We start from the raw sequence: 19,899 nt of genomic DNA, 5'->3' as shown, positions 1-19,899 counted from the left end.
AAAGTGTTGCCAAAAAACTTAATAATGTTATTAAAAATTAGAAAAATTAGACAAAACTATAAAGTTATATAGGTTTAAATGTAATAACTAATACTATAATTAATTATTTTATTAAAATTTTTAAGTTAGTTTGGTTTTAAATGTTTAAAACTGTAGATTAAAAGTCAAGATTTGGCAACACGCGCTGTTTGGAAATGAAAGCTCGTTTTGACCTGAGGTTACACACCCGCCATGACGCACAATTTCGATTTTTGAAAAATCGTTGAAACTTTTCCAATATATTATATTATTTGTTAAAATACCTTAGGAAAGACGCACGTTATTTCAAGATAGAAAAATTATGGAGAAAATCTCGATTTGCGGAATTGCTGGAAGATTTCCGGAGTCTTCTAACGTTGAAGAATTTTGGAAGAATTTATTAAGTAGAAAAGATATGGTCACAGAGGACGATAGGAGATGGAAACCAGGTAAAAATAATATTTAAACATCAATTCGTAAACTAATCATGGCTAAAATAATCTATCTTTAATTTAAAATACACTATCGCTAATGTACTTTAATAATTTAACATAAAAACAGTTCTAACCGGCATTTTTTGTAACTTTAAAACGCAAAACAGTACTGAAATTTTAACTGGTATTTTAAACATTTTATCTTAAGGTTTATGGGGTCTACCGAAAAGAAATGGAAAACTGAAAGATTTGGATAAATTTGACGCGTCTTTTTTTGAAGTTCATCCAAAACAGGCGAATAATATGGACCCTCAGTTAAGAATGTTACTAGAAGTTTCGTTCGAAGCTATAGTAGATGCAGGTAAAAGAATTTTAAACCCTAAAAAAAGGTAGTATAGACGTTAAGGCATATTCATTGTTTAAACAAAAAAGGTTAACAAAGAATAGCCTTGTGACAATACAGTCGAAACTAAATTAAGCGCTGCGCTAACATTTGTATTTTAAATTTTAATAATTTATAAAAACGTGATTTTAAAGCATGGTTTGCTTAAACATTTTACGTAATTTCCGTTTAGTATTAATGATAAATTACAAATTGTTTTAATTTTAAACTGATTTTTGCTAAATTAATTAGAAATTGGTTAATTAATACCTGCTAAAAATTGTATTTTAGCTTTTTTTTGTTTTTATTTAGCAGTAGTGCTATTAAAATACCAGTACTATACCTATAAAAACATGATTTTGGTTTTACTAATATTAAAATATCCTTAATTTTTAAGGTATTAATCCTTCTAAGCTAGCAGGCAAACGAATTGGGGTCTGGGTAGGGGTAAGTGGGTCTGAAACCCGGGAAGCAATAGGAACGGACCCCGAAACGGCGGAGGGTTATGGTTTGACAGGGTGCTGCCCATCTATGTTTGCTAACAGGCTCAGCTATTATTTTGACTTTAAAGGTAAAAAAATGTGTAGTTCAAAATTTTTTTAAAAAATATTAAACAGGGTTTTATAATAACCGACAGCGTGGTGTAGTGGTAAGAACACTTGCTACACCACTACGAGGTCGTGGGTTCAATCCTTACTGCCCTCATGCTGTAGCGCCCTTGCGTAAGGCGCTATAAACGGTATGAACTCCTGCTGAGCCAGCACTTAATCAGCAGCATAAGTATCGGGCAATTATAATCTATAATATCCCAAACTACCAAAGGCAACTCGAGACTGGGTCGGGGTAACTGATGTTACTCTATGTTTCAGTCGCGCATTCGATCTTCCCACATCGAGGATAAAGATATACACAAAAAATATTTAGAGAATAAATCAAAATTTTCAAGTTTTTATTTGTTTCAGGGCCTAGCCTTGCTGTTGATACTGCTTGCTCTTCCAGTTTATTAGCGCTTCAAATGGCCTGTCAATCAATTCGAGACGGGCATTGTGACGGAGCAATAGTAGGTGGGGCTAATTTAATTCTAAAACCTCAGACCTCGCTTCAATTTAAACGTCTGAGCATGTTGTCGGCAGATGGCGCATGCAAGTCATTCGACGAAAGCGGAAATGGGTAAAATTTAACACTTTTTAAATTACCCCCCGCCCCCCTTTTTTTCAAAATAAAACATTGTAATTTTTATGATTATAGGTACGTGCGATCTGAAGCCGTAGCGGCGATATACGTAAGTCGAAAGAATTTGTCACATTGGGGGTATTGTGACGTCATTAACGCAAAAACAAACAGCGATGGACGTAAGAAAGAAGGAATTACGTTTCCGTCAGGTAAATTTAAAGTCCTATTTTGGCAAATATTTTTTACTCAAAAATTAATAAAGTTGGTGTCACTGAACACAAAAATGGTTTTACATTCAAATAATTTTACTTACTTTTTAAGTTATACAACTTTTTAAAAAAAAGGGGGGAAGCCCTGTTTGTGATGACGTAAAAAGTACTAGCTTTTATACATTTACTACGCTAACTTAGTATTTCCTACGTCACACAAAAAATATGGTAACCTAGTTTTGGGTGCTCATTATTTCTAATATTTTTTGAAAATTAAATTGTAAGTACCACAGATATTTTTTAGAGGTTCTAAAGACATTTTATGATTCAGTGTCAACCATACTAACGTGCTATATTTATATACAGCATCACTTGCAAAGTTTTTTTTTTGTATATATTTTATCCCCGATGTGGGAAAGTCGAATGCGCGACTTAAACATAGAGTAACATCAGTTACCCCGTCCCAGTCTTAAGTTGCCTGTTGCAGTTTGGGATATTATAGAGATTATAATTGCCCAATAATTATGCTACTAATTAAGTGCTTGCTCAGCAGGAGTTCGTACCGTTTATAGCGCCTTACTTAAGGGCGTTACAGCATGAGATCAGTGGGGATTGAACCCACGACCTTATGTGTGGTGTAGCAAGTGTTCTTACCACTACACCACGCTGCCGGCCGAGTTGCAAAACTCTTCAATATAGCACTCTAAAAAAATTTTTATCACATTTTCAGTAATTCTTTTTATTATAATAAACGATTTATTATAAAGCAGTTATGGTATTCCAAGGTCGAACGACTGTTTTTTTTTTCAAGGTTATTTTATTCTAATTGTTTTCAAGGTCAACAACAGAGCAAGCTTTTAGAAGAAACTTACGCGGAATGTGACGTCAGTCCACGTGACCTTGACTACGTTGAAGCGCACGGAACCGGAACGAAAGTAAATTTTTATTTTGTTTTAAATATTAGTTTAATTTTACCATTTAAGACAATAACAATTATGACGTCATGTTCAGGCGGGAGATCCCCAGGAACTAAACGCGATCGATGACGTTATGTGCACGGGCCGGGAATCCCCTCTTTTAATAGGATCGGTGAAATCAAACATGGGACATAGCGAGCCATCTAGCGGAATCTGTGCGGTGATTAAATGCGCGATGGCGATGCGACACCAGGTGGTTCCCCCTAATTTGCATTACAACAAACCCAACCCAAACATAAAGGGTAAGTAAAGTTTAAGAAAATATAAAAATTTACCATTTATATAATGTATTTACCAATTGAACCACGCGATATTGTTAGTCTTTAGGTCCTGTATACGATTCCCACTGCTGGCATGTTGCAATATTTTTAATAATTAATTTAAATAATGTACTGTAAATAGTTTGTGTTGTTTACTGGTTATAACATCGGATTATAAGCCCAAAGGTTTCTGGTTCGAGCCGCACCAATGCCAGACTATCTTTTTTAAGCCTTACGTATATGGATAGCTTAAACACGTCATAACAGCACACCCTTACCCAATAAAATTATTTAATAGATTCTTAAAAAAATATTAAACTGAACATAGAAATGTTTATGTAAACTTTTATATTCTGGGTTTGGTTCCAACTGCTAGTAAGTATTTAAATTTTATTTACAACATTTTTATTAAAGGTTTAGTGGAAGGCCGCCTTAAAGTCGTTACCATGCCAACCCCTCTTCCTTCTTCTTCTCTGATCGGAGTTAACTCGTTCGGGTTCGGTGGAAGCAACGTCCACGTGATTCTTAAATCTCGTTGTGATGACGTCATCAAGAGTGACGTCACTGAAGTGGGAAAGCCGACGTTAAAGTTGGTGACATCAAGAACAGAAGAAGGAATAAAGGGTAAATATTTTATTTTTAGGGCTTTGTGTTCGATTCCCGCTGCTTCTAATTTAAGGCTTTATTAGATTCGAATAAATTTAAGGTTTTAGGTTCGATTCCCGCCACTGGCACAGAATTTATATTTAATTTATTTATAAAATATTTTTAATTTATTTTTAGCCAAATTGGAAGAAAATAAATTCCAAACATTAAACAACGTCAGCGATATATCGGCATCACTTCATCCTTATCGTGGTTACGTCATCAATATGAATGATGACGTCACGAGGCCGGTTTCTGATTACTCAAACGCGGCAAAGAAAAAAGAAATTTGGTATATTTGTTCAGGTAGGAATTTTTTATAAAAAAAAAACTTTTTTGCCTAATTTTTATAATTTTTACCAATTTTTTTTTTGTTTAATTAGGAATGGGGACCCAGTATAAAGACATGGGCAGAGATTTGCTTCAAATCAAAGTTTTCTCTGACGCAATTAATCGCTGTAGCGAAGCACTGTCCGAATATGGATTTAACATCCGGGAAGTTATGCTGTCAGCAGACGACGACACTTACAACGAAACTGTTAACGCTTTTGTGGGATTAGCTTCAGTGCAGGCAATTTATTTATTTATTATAGTTTATCCTCTATGTAAAAATTCAACTTTACAGTCTAAACCTAGAGTAATTTTTTTTTATCCTCGATGTGGGAAGGTTGAATTCACGACCTGAACATAAAGTAACATCAGTGACCTCGACCCAGTCTTAAGTTGCCTTTAGCAGTTTGGGCTATTATTGATTACTTTTTCGTTTTACCAGGAGTTTATACTGTTTAAAGCATCCTACCTAATGGCGCTATGGAATGAAAGCAGTGCGAATCAAACCCAGGACCTCATGTAGTTTTTTTAACTCTGCTCCACGAATAATTTTTTATTACATATTAATAATTACCTTTAACCTTGAAATTTTTTTTTTAGGTCGGTTTGATTGACGTGCTGACGTCATTAGAGGTAAAGCCAGCGGGGTTAATAGGTCACTCGGTTGGTGAACTAGCATGTGGATATGCAGATGGTTGTTTAACATTGAAACAAACTATCAAAGCTGCTTATTTAAGAGGGATTTGCGTTAAGGAAGCAAACCTACCGCTAGGTGGCATGGCAGCAGTCGGTAAGTGAAACTTTTATACTAAGTGATTTAAAGTCCTCTAGTGTGGTATACCGGTCATGACGTCAGACTACGAGCCGAAAGGTTTTGGGCTCAAGCCGCACCAATGCCACTTTATTCGCACTTGAGATTTGGTGTTTAAGGATAGCTTAAACACACCTAAAAGTTTCAAGTTTAATCAGTATTTTGACAATTAATTACGGTCTAAAGGGTCTTGAGTTCGATCCGCACCGGAGACTTTTAAAATTAAAATTTATTTTTTTAGGAATGACCTGGCAAGACTGTGTCGACCAATGTCCAGAAGGTGTCGCACCAGCCTGCCACAATTCCCACGACTCAGTCACCATTTCCGGCACAAAAGATGACGTCACCAACTTTGTGACGTCATTAAAGGAGAAAGGTGTGTTCGCGAAAGAAGTTAACACGGGCGGGATAGCGTTTCATTCGAAATACATGAGAGCTGCTTATCCGAGATTTGTCGAAGAATTAAAAAAGGTTTTTAGTTAATTATTCCTTTATAATAAATTTTTTTTATATTTATTTATCCTCGATGTGGGAAAGTCGAATGTGCAACCTAAACATAAAGTAACATCAGGGACCCCGAACCAGTCTCGAGTTGCCTGTGCCAGTTTGGGATATTATAGATTATAATTGCCCGATAATTATGCTGATAATTAAGTGCTGGCTCATCAGGTGTTTATACCGTTTTGAGTGCCTTATTTAAGGGCGCTACAGCTTGAGGGCAGTGGGAATCGAACCCAAAAACTCATGCAAAAGTTTACGATGACTGTAAACTTAATAAGATCTAGAGTTTTGTATAACCATTTTTTTTTTTATTTTAAGGTAATACCCGACCCAAAAGAGCGTTCACAACGCTGGCTAACTACGTCAGCCACATTAAGTAATGACGTCACACGACCACGTAACAACTATGACGTAGAAGTGCTAAAATGTTCGGCTGAATACCATGCCAATAATTTGATAAAACCTGTTATGTTTTTGGATGCTCTGAAAAAGATTCCTGAAAACGGAATCGCAGTTGAAATAGCTCCACATTGCTTGTTACAAGTTAGTTTTAAATTTAATTTTTTCAGTTATTTATTTATCCTCGATGTGGGAAAGTCGAATGCGCGACTTAAACATAGATTAACATCAGTTACTCCAACCCAGTCTCGAGTTGCCTTTGGCAGTTTGGGATATTATTGATTGTAATTGCCCGATAATTAAACTACTGATTAAGTGCTGGCTCAGCAGAAGTTCATAACGTTTATAACGCCTTACTCAAGGGCACTTTAGCATAAGAGCAGTGAGGATCGAACTCAGTAAATCATGTAGTGAAGCTAAGTGTTCTGAACACTACGCCACGCTGCTGGTTATATTTATATGTAAAGACTGTGAAAGTAACAAGTACCTATAAGGTAAAAGTTTATTTAAAAATGATTATAGAGTTAGGGTAATCATTTTTTTAGTTTTTTTTCACAAGTATTGTTGTAATACAGAATCGTAAAATAAGCCATACAAATTGCCTATGCCCAAATAAAGCGCCTTAACATAGGATTAGAAAAAAAGCAAAACTCGTAGCAGGCAAAATACGAAGGAATGTTAAATAAAAAAAAACAAGAAATTCCAAAGTGGTGTAACTTGTATTTTAGTGTAGTGCTATACTTTAGGATTAAGTAGGTTTAGTAGAATGAGTTAACTTTTCGTTTTTTAAACATTTAGATGCAGTTTAAAGACGGTTAGTTTATTTTAAGATATTTTAAGTAAAAATCAGCATTAATTTTTTGTATATAAAAAGCTATACATATAATAAAAATAAAAATATGAATTGGTCAGAAAAATATAATTTTAAAATGATTTTTTTTAAGTAAAGATCCCAAAAAGCTGTAAAACTTAACAAATATCAGACCGAAATTTAAAGTAAATTTAAATCAATTTTAAACGGAGTTTTTAAATAGCACCTTAAAGAAATAGTTTTTTATATTTATATTAGGAAAAGTCGAGTTATTGTGACATTTTTTTGTATATATCTTTATCCTCGATGTGGGAAAGTCGAATGCGCGACTTAAACATAGAGTAACATCAATTACTCAGACCCAGTCTCGAGTGCCTGTGGCAGTTTGGGATACTATAGATTATTATTAATCGATAATTATGCTACTGATTAAGTGCTGGCTCAGCAGAAGTTAATACCGTTTATAGCGCCTTACTCAAGGGCGCTACAGCATGAAATCAGTGGGGATTGAACTCTCGACCTTATGTGTAATGTAGCAAGTGTTCTTACCACTACACCACGCTGCCATGTTTAGGCCAGACAAATAGTGTGGCATTGGTGCGGCTCAAGCCCTAAACCCTTCGGCTTGTAGTTTGATGCCATGACGATATACTAATTACTGTTTTAATATTTTTTAGGCAATATTGAAACGCTCTCTTGCGCCAACATGCGACCGTGTGGCACTGACCAACAGAAAGGAAACCTTAGGTCTTCAAACCTTACTTAAAGGACTCGGTAAATTACATTGCTCTGGTGTTGACCTTAATCTTGATGGGATATCCGACTCTCTAGCTCCACCACGTGGATATGGTTCACATCACGTGACCTGGGACCACGCGGAGTCGTGGCAGGTGCCCACAATGCAACAGTTTATGACGTCATCGGGTGACGGGCAACAAATGAATTCGGTCGTGAAACTTGGTAAGAAACGTTTCGATTTAAATTAAAAAAAATTTACTAATTTTTTTACCAATTTACTAAATTTTAACTATTTTATTTTTTAGTATTTGCGCCCGACTCCCCTGACAACTATTTGCGTGATCACGTGATCGACGGACGCTCGTTGCTACCGGCAACCGCTCACTTGCGCTTTGCATGGCAGACCTTGGCAAAATATCTTCAAGTGTCGCCCGAGGATATTTCAGTTCAATTTGATGACGTCACAATTCATAGAGCGACAGTGTTGCCAAATGACGGTAAATTTATTTAATTTTTTTTTTAATTTTTTGGAATTTTTACCCACTAAATCTTCTTCCGCTAGGTGTCGTGGAGGTCCTTGTCCAAATCATTCCATCCTCCGGCGAGTTCCGGATCACAGAAGGAGGATCCCTTACCTCCTCCGGGAAGATCAAAGTCATCCAGGAAGAAATAGAAGAGATTCCAACTTTGAAAGAAAACGGAGAAAAGTTGTTAAGGAAGAAGGAGATTTATAGATCGTTACGCCTGGCTGGTTATAATTACAAGGAGGATTTTCAGGCTCTAGAATGTGCCGACCAAAAAGGTGAATTTTAAATTATTTTAAAAATTTTATTTATCCTCGATGTGGGAAGGTCGACTTCACGACCTAAACATAGAGTAACATCAGTTACTCCGACCCAATCTTGAATTACATTTGGTAGTTTGGAATATTATAGATTAAGATTTTTGTTTATATCGCTTTACTTAGATTGTTTATGACCCAGTCTTGAGTTCAAATTTTAAGGATTTTGTCAACTAGGCAATAATATGCCGGCAGCGTGGTGTAATGGTGATAACACTTGCTACACCACACATGAGGTCGTGGGTTCAATCCTCACTGCTCCCATGCTGTAGCGCCCTTGAGTAGGGCGCTATAAACGAAACGAACTCCTGCTGAGCCAGCACTAAATCAGCAGTATAATTACCAGGCAATTATAATTTATATAATATCCCAAACTGCCACAGGCAACTCGAGACTGGGTCGAAGTAACTGATGTTACTCTATGTTTAAGTCGCGCATTCGACCTCCCACATCGAGGATAAAGATATATATATATAACATTAAAACAGTGGGAATCGAACCAAAGACCTCGTGTAGGAATGACTTATTTATCAACTACCTATCTGCGCAATATTTTTACGTTTTTCTATTCCAAATAATTTTATTAATAAATGTTTAAAATAATAGACATTTTTTTAATTTTTATAAATAAATATACTAGGTCAACTCGGGCAAATTAAATTTGATGGAAACTACGTCACGTTTCTGGACGCTATCTTACAAATGAGCATCCTCGGCTCGTTCGATCACAAACTCAGACTACCGACTCGAATACTCCGGGTTCGAATCCGACCGGCGAATAGTCTTAAAAGTGTTTCTGTTAAAGTCAACAAGTAAAAAAAATTTGATTTTTTTTTTTAATTTTAAAATTTTAATATTTTTTTTTAAATTTTTCTAGAACGTTGGGGACAATTACTGCAAGTAAGGTCGTCGAATTTAAGGCGGTCCACGTGACTAACGCCCCGCGTCGGGGTCAAACCCTAAACCCCATACTCCAATCTCAAATATTTGTCCCAAACCATCAACCCAACGTCTCTGAGTTCGATTCCAGGGTAAAGCAATATGGGCTAGCGCTTACTCAATACATAAGTGCTAATATAAAGAGGTTAGAAGGTAGAATAAATGGTTTAAAGCTTAAGAATGGTTTCCATGGAGGAAATGGTGATATTAACACAAGTTTAAAGAAGGAATATGGGTTGTATAAACTGCTTAACAATATCTTGGAGTTTGACAACGGTAAGTTATACATTTCAGCATTTTTTTGTTTAATTTAACATAAATATTCTAGGTTTTGCGACTATATTACGACCAGCATTTAATAACCTTGCACATAAATTAAATAACCTGGCACCTAAATTAAACATAACTTAATTACTACGCTACAACATTTGGGTCGCGTATGTTGTCCGGTCTAGACAAAACATAATTACACTACGGCCCTTCTAAATTCTCTCCTACGGTAAACGGTCCTCCTAAATTCTTTTTTACGGTATACGATCCTCCTAAATTCTCTCCTACGGTATACGGTTCTCCCAAACTCTTTTCTACGGTATACGGTCCTCCTAAATTCTCTCCTACGGTATACGGTCCTCCTTAATTCTTTCCCACGGTATACGGTCCTCCTAAATTCTCTCCTACAGTATACGGTCCTCCTAAATTCTTTCCTACGGTATACGGTCCTCCTAAATTCTCTCCTACGGTATACGGTCCTCCTAAATTCTCTCCTACGGTATGCGGTCCTCCTAAATTCTTTCCTACGATATACGGTCCTCCTAAATTCTCCTCTACGGTATACGGTCCTCCTAAATTCTCTCCTACGGTATACGGTCCTCCTAAATTCTTTCCTACGATATACGGTCCTCCTAAATTCTCCTCTACGGTATACGGTCCTCCTAAATTTTCTCCTACGGTATGCGGTCCTCCTAAATTCTCTCCTACGGTATGCGGTCCTCCTAAATTCTCTCCTACGGTATACGGTCCTCCTAAATTCTCTCCTACGGTATACGGTCCTCCTAAATTCTCTCCTACGGTATACGGTCCTCCTAAATTCTTTCCTACGGTATACGGTTCTCCTAAATTCTCTCCTACGGTATACGGTTCTCCTAAATTCTCTCCTACGGTATACGGTCCTCCTAAATTCTTTCCTACGGTATACGGTCCTCCTAACTTCTCTCTTACGGTATACGGTCCTCCTAAATTCTTTCCTACGGTATACGGTCCTTCTAACTTCTCTCTTACGGTATACGGTCCTCCTAAATTCTCTCCTACGGTATACGGTCCTCCCGAATTCTCTCCTACGGTATACGGTCCTCCTAAATTCTTTCCTACGGTATACGGTCCTCCTAAATTCTCTCCTACGGTATACGGTCCTCCCGAATTCTCTCCTACGGTATATGGTCCTCCTAAATTCTCTCCTACGGTATATGGTCCTCCTAAATTCTCTCCTACGGTAAACGGAACGTTGTTTTGTTTAGAGCCAGACAACATACGTGATCCCACATTTTAATAACGTGGTTTAAATAAACAACAACCCACAAAACGAAGTAAAAAATATAAATATTTAAAAAAAATAAAAATCACCTAATTTTTTTTTTTTAGAAAACAAACCACTGACTAGCGAAGATCTCCAAGAGTTGTTAAAACAAAATTCTCTACTAACCGACCCTCTGCTTAACTACTGCGTTGCTAATACCAACCACATGACGTCATCAATCGACGTCGTGATCGAAAATTCTAGAAACTTCTTGAAAATCGTTGAAATGACGCAAGAAGTTGGTGAAATAAAAAAAGGTAATATTTTTTAAAAATTTAATTATTTTTTTAATTTTAAATTTAAATTTTTTTTTAGATTTTTCTGTATTAATTAAGAACCACCTTGACCTTATACCGGGATTAGAATATGACTACGTGACAACGAATAATCATGACGTCGCAAACATGGAGAAAGTTAATCTCTTTGTTGTGAACAATCTGTTTAAAAAAGGTAAAATTAAAAATCTTAAAATAATAAAAATTAATTTTTTCAAATATCTCTAAAAAATGTTGTTTATATATTTAAATACATTTTTATTTTTGTTAAAGGTTTAAAAAATACACAGAATGTGTTTTCAAGCATTTCAAAAACTCTTAAAAATGGATTTATTTTGTTAAACGAGAATACAATTGAGACTGGATATCATCAAATCATGGATTCGATTTATAAATCAATTGATTCAAGTTATGAGCATATTTACGTCACCAAAAAACAGGTTAATATGTTGTATATTGATTTTTATAGTTAATAACTTACCTAAAGATGCTACAACATGCCAGCAGTAGGAATCAAACCCTGAACCTTGGGCCTTCTAAATCAATAATATTACAGCATGCCAGCAGTTGGTATCAAACCCAGGACCTCAAGCTAATACTAGGTTAATAAAAACAACATGCTAGCACTGGAAATCGATCCCCGAACCTCGGGTTCTATCCTACAAAAATAAATACAACCTGCTAGCACTGGGAATCGAACCCCGGACCTCAGGTTTTATTGTAAAATAATAAATTCAACATGCCAGCACTGGGAATCGAACTCCGGACCTCAGGTTTTATTGTAAAATAATAAATTCAACATGCCAGCACTGGGAATCGAACCCCGGACCTTAGGTTTTATTGTAGAATAATAAATACAACCTGCTAGCACTGGGAATCGAACCCGGACCTCAAGTCTTATTCAATGATGCGACAACATGCCAGCAGTGGGAATCAAACCTCGGATACTTTTACTAAGTGTCAAAATCAAAAACCTAAAAACAATTAGTTACAAATATTTAAAATTAATTTAAATATTGATTTTTTGTATTTAGATTTCAGAACTAATTTTGTCAAATAATTTTGAAATTGTCTCTGAAAAAAGTGACGAAATATTTGGCAACACTCTTTATCTATTACGTCATAATAATCACAACAACAGAGTTTCCCCCGAGCAAATAATTGAAATAAAGTATGACGATTTTTCCTGGATAGAAAACTTAAAGGTAAAAATAATTAAAAATTTTTTTTTAATTTTTTTACTAAAATTAAAAATTTGATTTTTAGGAGAAAATTCGAACCGAGTCACGTGACTTGTGGCTGATTGGTCGAGAGAATGAAAATGGAATTATGGGAATGTTTAATTGTTTGCGTAGGGAACCTGGTGGAGAAAAAATTCGGCAAGTCAAAAAATTTCAATTTTTTACAGGCAAACTTAAGGTCTTGGGTTTAATCCCCACTGCTTCCATGCTGTAGCGCCATCCTGGTGTGGTGGTAAGATCACTTGCTATACCACACATGAGGTGGTGGGTTTAATCCCACTGCTCTCATGCTGTAGCGCCCTTGAGTAAGGCACTATAAACGGTACAAACTCCTGTTGAGCCAGCACTTAATCAGCATGCTGCAGTATAATTATCGGGCAAATATATTCAATAATATCCCAAACTGTCACAAGCAACTTGAGACTGGGTCGGAGTAACAAATATTACTCTTATGTTTAGGCCATGAAGTCAACCCTCCCACATTGAGGATAAATAAATACAAAAATTATTTTTTTTATATTTAGAATCTAATTTATTAAATTTTTTTAGATGTATTTTTAATGCAAGTTCAAACGAAGAATTACCGAATAATTTAGATGACGTCTTTAACAAAGATCTGGTCGTAAATGTTTACAAGAACGAAGATTGGGGAACCTTTCGACATGTTCAATTCGAGAAAAAACAAAAAGTAAAAAAAATAAAAAAATATTTCAAAAAAATGTTTTAAATTTTTTTTTTCGTATTTTTAGTCCAACTCAAAGCGAGGTTACGTGAGTTCGTTGACCAAAGGTGACCTTTCAAGTTTGCAGTGGATTTCGTCGACCCCAAAGGTCATAAAAGGTCACGAGGAGTTCAAGGTCGCGTATTCTGCCTTGAACTTTCGTGACGTCATGTTAGCAACTGGGAAATTACCGGCAGAAGCAATCCCAGGTAAAAACTTAAAAAAAAAAAATTATTTAAAATTTTGTTGAAAATTAAAAAAAAAAAAAACATTTTTAGTAAAATTTATTTATTTAAACTTTTTTTTAATTTTTACATTTTTTTTAGGAAATGCCGAAGAATTTTCGACTCTTCTTGGTCTAGAATTTAGCGGTTATGACGTCATGAATAATAGGGTCATGGGTTTGGTTCCGGCCGAGGGACTTGCCACTCACGTGACCACAAGGTCAAAGTTTACATGGAATATACCAAAAGAGTGGTTAGTATTTATCTTACAGTATTTAAAAAAAGTACCACAGTCATTTAGTCGACCTTTCCACTTTTAATCTTCTTTTGTAAAGGTTTAATTATCTTCGATGTGGGGTGGTCGACTGCGCGACCTAAACATAGAGTAACATCAGTTACCCTGACCCAGACTCTAAGTTGACTTTGGCAGTTTGGATTATTATGGATTATAATTGCCCGATAATTACGCTGCTGATTAAGTGTTGGCTCAGCAAGAGTTCATACCGTTTATAGCGCCTTACTCAAGAACGCTACAGCATAAGAGCAGTGGGGATCAAACCCAAAACCTCATGCTTTTAGGCCAAGTGTTTAACCCACTACATCATGCCCACCAAAACATCAAAGTGTTAAATAATCGCTTTTATTCGTTCTAACAGGAGTTTAAGCGATGCTAGCACGGTACCAGTCGTATATTGTACTGCATATTATGCTCTATTAGTACGAGGTAACCTACGTAAAGGTCAAAGTGTTTTAATCCATTGCGGAGCTGGTGGTGTGGGCCAAGCTGCGATTGCCATTGCTCTTGGGCGCCATTGTAAGGTGTTCACCACGGTTTCGACTGCCCGCAAGAGGGAGCATTTAATGCGTAGATTTCCAAAGTTGGACGGGAGTTGTTTTGCGAATTCGAGAGATTTGACCTTCGAGGATCACGTGATGGAAATGACCAATGGGAGAGGTCGAAATATTATTTATCACAATCCCTATTTTTTTTTGAAACCACATTGAGGATAAACTTAAATTAAATATTTATTTCAGGTGTTGACGTTGTGTTAAATAGTTTATCAGAAGAGAAATTGGAAGCAAGTTTAAGATGTGTGGCAAAACATGGAAGATTTCTTGAGATAGGAAAATATGATTTGGCACAAAATTCAAAACTTGGTAAATTTTAAAGTTTTATTTTTTTTTTTGTATTAATATTTTGTGCTTGTTTTAAATGTAATTTTTTGTATATATAAAACCAAATGTTTAATTTACTTTTTTTTGTATATATTTTTATCCTCGATTTGGGAAAGTCAAATGCGCTACTTAAACATAGAGTAACATAAGTTACCCCGACCCAATCTCGAGTTGCCTGTGGCAGTTTGGGATATTATAGATTATAATTGCCCGATAATTATGCTACTGATAAGTGCTGGCTCAGCAGAAGTTCATTCCGTTTACAGCGCCTTACTCAAGGGCGCTACAGCATGAGCTCAGTGGGGATTGAACCCACGACCTCATGTGTGGTGTAACAAGTGTTCTTACCACTACACCACGCTGCCGGTACTTTGTTTATTTATTTTTTTCATTTTTGTTTAACAATTTTTTTGTAAATTTTAGGCAATTTTTTTTTTTTAATATTTAAAAAAACAAAGTTGTGTGGTTCGATTCCCACTGCTGGCATAATTTAAATTCTTAGATTATAATACCAATATTTAAAAATAATAATTTTACTTAAATTTTTAAGGAATGTCGATTTTTCTTCGCAATATTTCGTTCCACGGAATCTTATTGGACGCCTTATTTGACGAGGACGCCCCTGATTGGCTGGAAACAGCTGATCACGTGACACGGGGGATTAAAGAAGGCGTTGTTCGACCTTTGGATGCCACAATATTTCAAAAGTAAAATCAAAAAAATTTAAATTTATTTTTTTTTAATTTAAATTTATTTTTTTTAATTTGGATTTTTTTTAATTTGAATTTTTTTTTAGGAACGAATTGGAGACAGCTTTTAGATACATGGCACAAGGAAAACACATTGGAAAAGTTTTAATACAAATCGAGAGTGAAAATCAAGAAATAAACACAATTGAAAAGTAAGATTTATAAAAAAAAATTTATTAAAAAAAAAAACTAAATTTTTTTTTTTATTTTTTAGGACGACTTGCGACCCCAACCTTACTTACGTCATAACCGGTGGACTAGGTGGTTTTGGATTGGAGCTCTGTGATTGGTTGATCAGCAGGGGTGCACGTCATATCACCATAACAACGAGATCAGGTTGGTCACGTGATTTTGTGTAACCAAAAAGAAAATGGTTTGGAATATTTTTCGAAACTACAAAAATTAAATTTTTTACTAAAGCTGGGAATCGAACTTTGTGCTTTGGGTTTTGTTATAAAATTTGTAATTCAACCAAAACCTTTTTAATAACTTTAAAAATATTCAACTTTTTGTAATTTTTTTTGTTTTTTTCAGGCATTAAAACAGCCTACCAACGCCGTTACGCCACCTACTGGAAATCCAAAGGTGTTGACGTCATCATATCCAATAGTGACGTCACACACGAAAATGGTGCACGTGAGATATTGGCTGATAACGTAGGTGGTGTTTTTCATCTAGCAATGGTGTTGCAAGATGGTCTTTTTGCGAACCAGAATGTGGAAAGTTTTAGGAATGTTTGTGGGGCGAAATGTGACGGAATCTTAAACTTGGATCGGTAAAAATTTGAAATTTTAATAAATTTAATCTGAAAATGTTAAAAGTTTAATATTTCCTTAACGATTTTATATTTTATTAAAAAAGACACTGCTAGTAGGGCTTAAACCCTCGACCTTAAGGCTTAAAGTTAGCTTCTATATTTAACATATACCATACTACCCCCAAAAAAATATAAATATTACTTTAAGGTGATAGGTTAGTTTTTATTGGGGAAAAGTGTATTTTTGGGAAGTGTTTAAGCTATCCGGAATCGCCGGGCTCAATGGCGAATAGTGTGACGTTGGTGCGACTCGAACCCGAAACCTTTCGGCTCGTAGTCCGACGCCATGACCAGTTCGCCACACTACCGAACTTTTTCACAGATTTTGAATATTTTCAGCTATTCCCGCCAACTTTGCCCCAACTTGCGGTGGTTTGTGGTTTTTTCTTCGGTCGTTAGTGGCAGAGGGAACGCAGGGCAAACTAATTACGGATTCGCTAACTCGTTCATGGAACGAATTTGCGAACAACGAAAACTCGACGGATTCCCCGCCATGGCAATTCAGTGGGGTGCCATTGGTGACGTAGGGGTTGCTATAGAGACGCTGGGTGACGGTGTCATTGGAGGGACTGTCCCACAGATGATGACGTCATGTTTAGAGGTAAAGTCGTCCTTCCCATATTAAAGATAAGTTAATAAAAAAAAGGTAGTCTTATTTTAATATTTTTTTAGACTTTAGATACATTTCTATCCCAAACCGATGAAGTTGTTGTTTCGAGTGTAATCCCAGCCCCTAAGAAAACTGTAAACAAGCAAACCCATAATGAAAAAGAATCAATCTCCAAAGTTGTTGCCAACATTATTGGAATTCAGGTAAATTTATTTTCTAGCTGTTAAAAACAATTATTGGTCAGAACACTTGTGGTATGTAAGGTTGAGGGTTTGATCCCTACTGCTTCTATGTCGTAGAATTCGTTTTTTTTTTTAGGTTGAGGTAACAGATGACAATTTATAAAATTCAGGACGTTAAGTCGCCCTTTCCACATTGAGGATAAACTAATTGGTTTGGGTTAATAACTTGAGATTGGGTCGGGGTAACAAATGTTACTCTATGTTTAAATGTAAAGTCAACCTTCCCACACTGAGGATAAATAAACTGGGTTAGGGTAAAACTTAAAACTGGGTCAGGGTAAAAATGAATTTGAGGATAAATATAATCTAAATATTTTAATCTTAATTAAGGATCTTGGGAGGATTGACAAAGAAACCTCGTTCGTGAGTCTTGGTCTTGATTCCCTGATGGCTGTGGAGATATCACAGAAGATTGAACGAGATTTTGGAATTACCATGGCAACCAATGACGTGCAACAACTCACATTTGCCAATCTTGAGCAACTTTCTACGTCATCAGAGGATCGCAAGTCGACCGTGACCGACCACGTGACCCGTGATCACGTGTTCCTACAGGATTTTCTTTTAACCTCGAAAAGTTTAGATTTAGGTTTAATTCCTCTTAACAATCCACCTTCTGACGTCATAATCGAATCCTTTTTTGTGCACCCGATTGGCGGATCGAGTTCTGTATACCGTGACGTCATCAGTGACGTAGGGTCACGTGCGTGGGGTCTCAACTGCGCACGTGGTTCACCTTTAACCTCTATTCAAGATTTGGCGCGAAATTACTTGGATCTGATTGGGCCGCGGAAACGCTACAACCTGATTGGTTACTCGTTTGGCGCTTGCGTCGCCTTGGAAATGGCGTTTCAGCTGAATGACGTCAGCGATGACGTCACCTTAATCTTAGTCGACGGATCACATACTTTTGTATCCGAAAGAACAAAGGTAAAAAAATAAAATAATTTTTTTTAAAAAAACAAATTTTAATTTAAATAAATAATTTTAGGCGATCTCGCTCTCTTTGAGCACTAAACAGGAACAAGAAATCGAATCTGTGACGTCATTTATTCGTGACGTCATCCCCCATCTTGATTACAAACAGACGAGGAAGGAAATTAGTTCAGCAGAAAACATGAAAAGTAGAGTAGAGGTTGTGGATAAATTATTGCAAGAAAATTTCTCTGATTATATTAGGTAAGTTTAACTTTAATTTTTTATATTTATTTATCCTCGATATGGGAAGGTCGATTTCACGACCTAAACATAGAGTAACATTTGTTATACTGGCCCAGTCTCGAGTTGCCTTTGTCAGTTTAGTATTTCATTGTTTTTTTTTTGCCCGTTTGGAATACTAAACTGCAGCGTAGTGTAGTGGTCAAAACACTTGCTTTACCACACATTAGGTGGTGGGTTCGATACCCACTGCTCTCATGCTGTAGCACCCTTGAGTAATGCGTTATAAACGGTATAAACTCCTGCTAAGCCAGCACTTAATCAGCAGCATAATTATCAGGCAATTATAATCTATAATATCCCAAACTGCCACAGCCAACTTGAGACTGGGTCGGAGTAACTGATGTTACTTTATGTTTGGGTCGCGCATTCTACTTTCCCAGATCGAGGATAAAGATATACAAAAATATATTATTAAATTAATTTGCCAGAAATTCGCTTTGTCGATAAATATGGCTTAGTAGAAGTTGATTTTGTCGTGGAAATCGAACCTGAGACCTCTTTGCTAAAACATAAAAAAAAAAAATTTAAATAAAATCTTAATTTTTTTTTAGTAATTATGACGACATTGCTGACGTCATAAACATGTATTGTCAACGTCTTGTGATTGGTCACCAATATCAGCTGACCGGTCGCTATCGTGGTGACGTCACTTTGATTAAACAAAAAAACTCGACGTCACCGGATTATCACCTTCGTGACGTATGCGAGGGCACGGTTGACGTCATCAATATTGATGCAAACCACGCCGAAATTATCCAAGCGGAACATGGCAGACAAATTAGTGACGTCATCAACAAATTATGTTTTTAGATCAAATCTTTGTAGAAATTAATTTTTTAATTGAAGGGAGTATCAGCAAAACTGCTGACTTCTTATGACATAATAAACCTTTGCGCTATTTATGACGTCATAAGACTTTTTGCGCTATTTATGACGTCATAAACTCTTGTGGTTATGATTCTGTAAGACTAAGCGAATTTAATTTTTTATAAAATCCAACCCAAAAATGTTTCTTTTATATTCCATCATTTGGATTAATTTATCTTTTGTTAAATAGGTCATGACATTGAATACTTATCATTTTAACTTAGTTGTCAGGTTACTATTGGATCACTTGTGTTAATATAGTCGCAAAATCAGATTTGATTGAATTAATTTGATAGTGCACCACAAACGGCAGTTTTTTGTATATTGAAGACTTATAAAATGAGTCAATTGTCTATATAGCCCCTTTATACTTCCTTGGGTTTTAAATATTCTTTTTTAATACTGTTGTATATTATATTCTAAATATCTGTAAATACAAATTAAAATGTAGTTTATAAAAACAAATAATTCTACATGTTATAAACCTCTTGTAGAATTGATTATTTGTTTTTTTGCAAAGTTTAAATTATCACAATTTCAAGTCCTAAGTTGTTTTGCAAACAGGTAATTTAAACAAACCCATTTGACATTGTTTAAATTACCTACCTGTTGATTTATTTAAGTTATGTCAACAATATTAACATTTGGTCAAGGCCAAGTTCATATTAACTTACCTGTTAAAAACTAGACAGCTAAAGGTACTGGTAGCATATTA

At 35.7% G+C, this 19,899-nt stretch overlaps 1 protein-coding gene across 1 annotated transcript; it reads left to right on the top strand.

Annotated features, from left to right (window-relative positions):
• The first annotated feature begins 309 nt into the window (after positions 1–309).
• Positions 310–19,744, top strand: LOC145751924 (fatty acid synthase-like). The gene is made up of 37 exons (XM_082568079.1): positions 310–467; positions 661–813; positions 1,232–1,405; positions 1,797–2,004; positions 2,083–2,216; positions 3,054–3,151; positions 3,228–3,435; positions 3,868–4,077; positions 4,237–4,404; positions 4,482–4,669; positions 5,029–5,218; positions 5,481–5,710; positions 6,059–6,283; positions 7,628–7,910; positions 7,994–8,185; positions 8,251–8,490; positions 9,170–9,341; positions 9,407–9,744; positions 11,107–11,298; positions 11,357–11,491; positions 11,590–11,756; positions 12,351–12,521; positions 12,583–12,695; positions 13,107–13,245; positions 13,307–13,487; positions 13,605–13,755; positions 14,159–14,457; positions 14,538–14,660; positions 15,229–15,385; positions 15,475–15,579; positions 15,642–15,763; positions 15,962–16,202; positions 16,584–16,845; positions 16,917–17,057; positions 17,427–18,026; positions 18,088–18,275; positions 18,869–19,744. Exons 1-37 carry the CDS (start codon positions 341–343, stop codon positions 19,125–19,127), a joined length of 7,284 nt encoding a protein of 2,427 aa, XP_082424205.1. The 5' UTR covers positions 310–340; the 3' UTR covers positions 19,128–19,744.
• Positions 19,745–19,899: the final 155 nt, after the last annotated feature.

This window comes from Corella eumyota, chromosome 5, assembly GCF_963082875.1.
Source record: "Corella eumyota chromosome 5, kaCorEumy4.1, whole genome shotgun sequence".
Classification (NCBI taxonomy): domain Eukaryota; kingdom Metazoa; phylum Chordata; class Ascidiacea; order Phlebobranchia; family Corellidae; genus Corella; species Corella eumyota.
This window is presented reverse-complemented; position numbering and strand designations above follow the sequence as displayed.

Coding starts and splice junctions, on each gene's coding strand:
- LOC145751924 (XM_082568079.1), top strand. CDS start 341: ATGGAGAAAATCTCGATTTGCGGAATTGCTGGAAGATTTCCGGAGTCT. Junction 2,217..3,053: donor AGGAATTACGTTTCCGTCAG/GTAAATTTAAAG, acceptor ATTGTTTTCAAG/GTCAACAACAGAGCAAGCTT. Junction 18,276..18,868: donor AATTTCTCTGATTATATTAG/GTAAGTTTAACT, acceptor ATTTTTTTTTAG/TAATTATGACGACATTGCTG.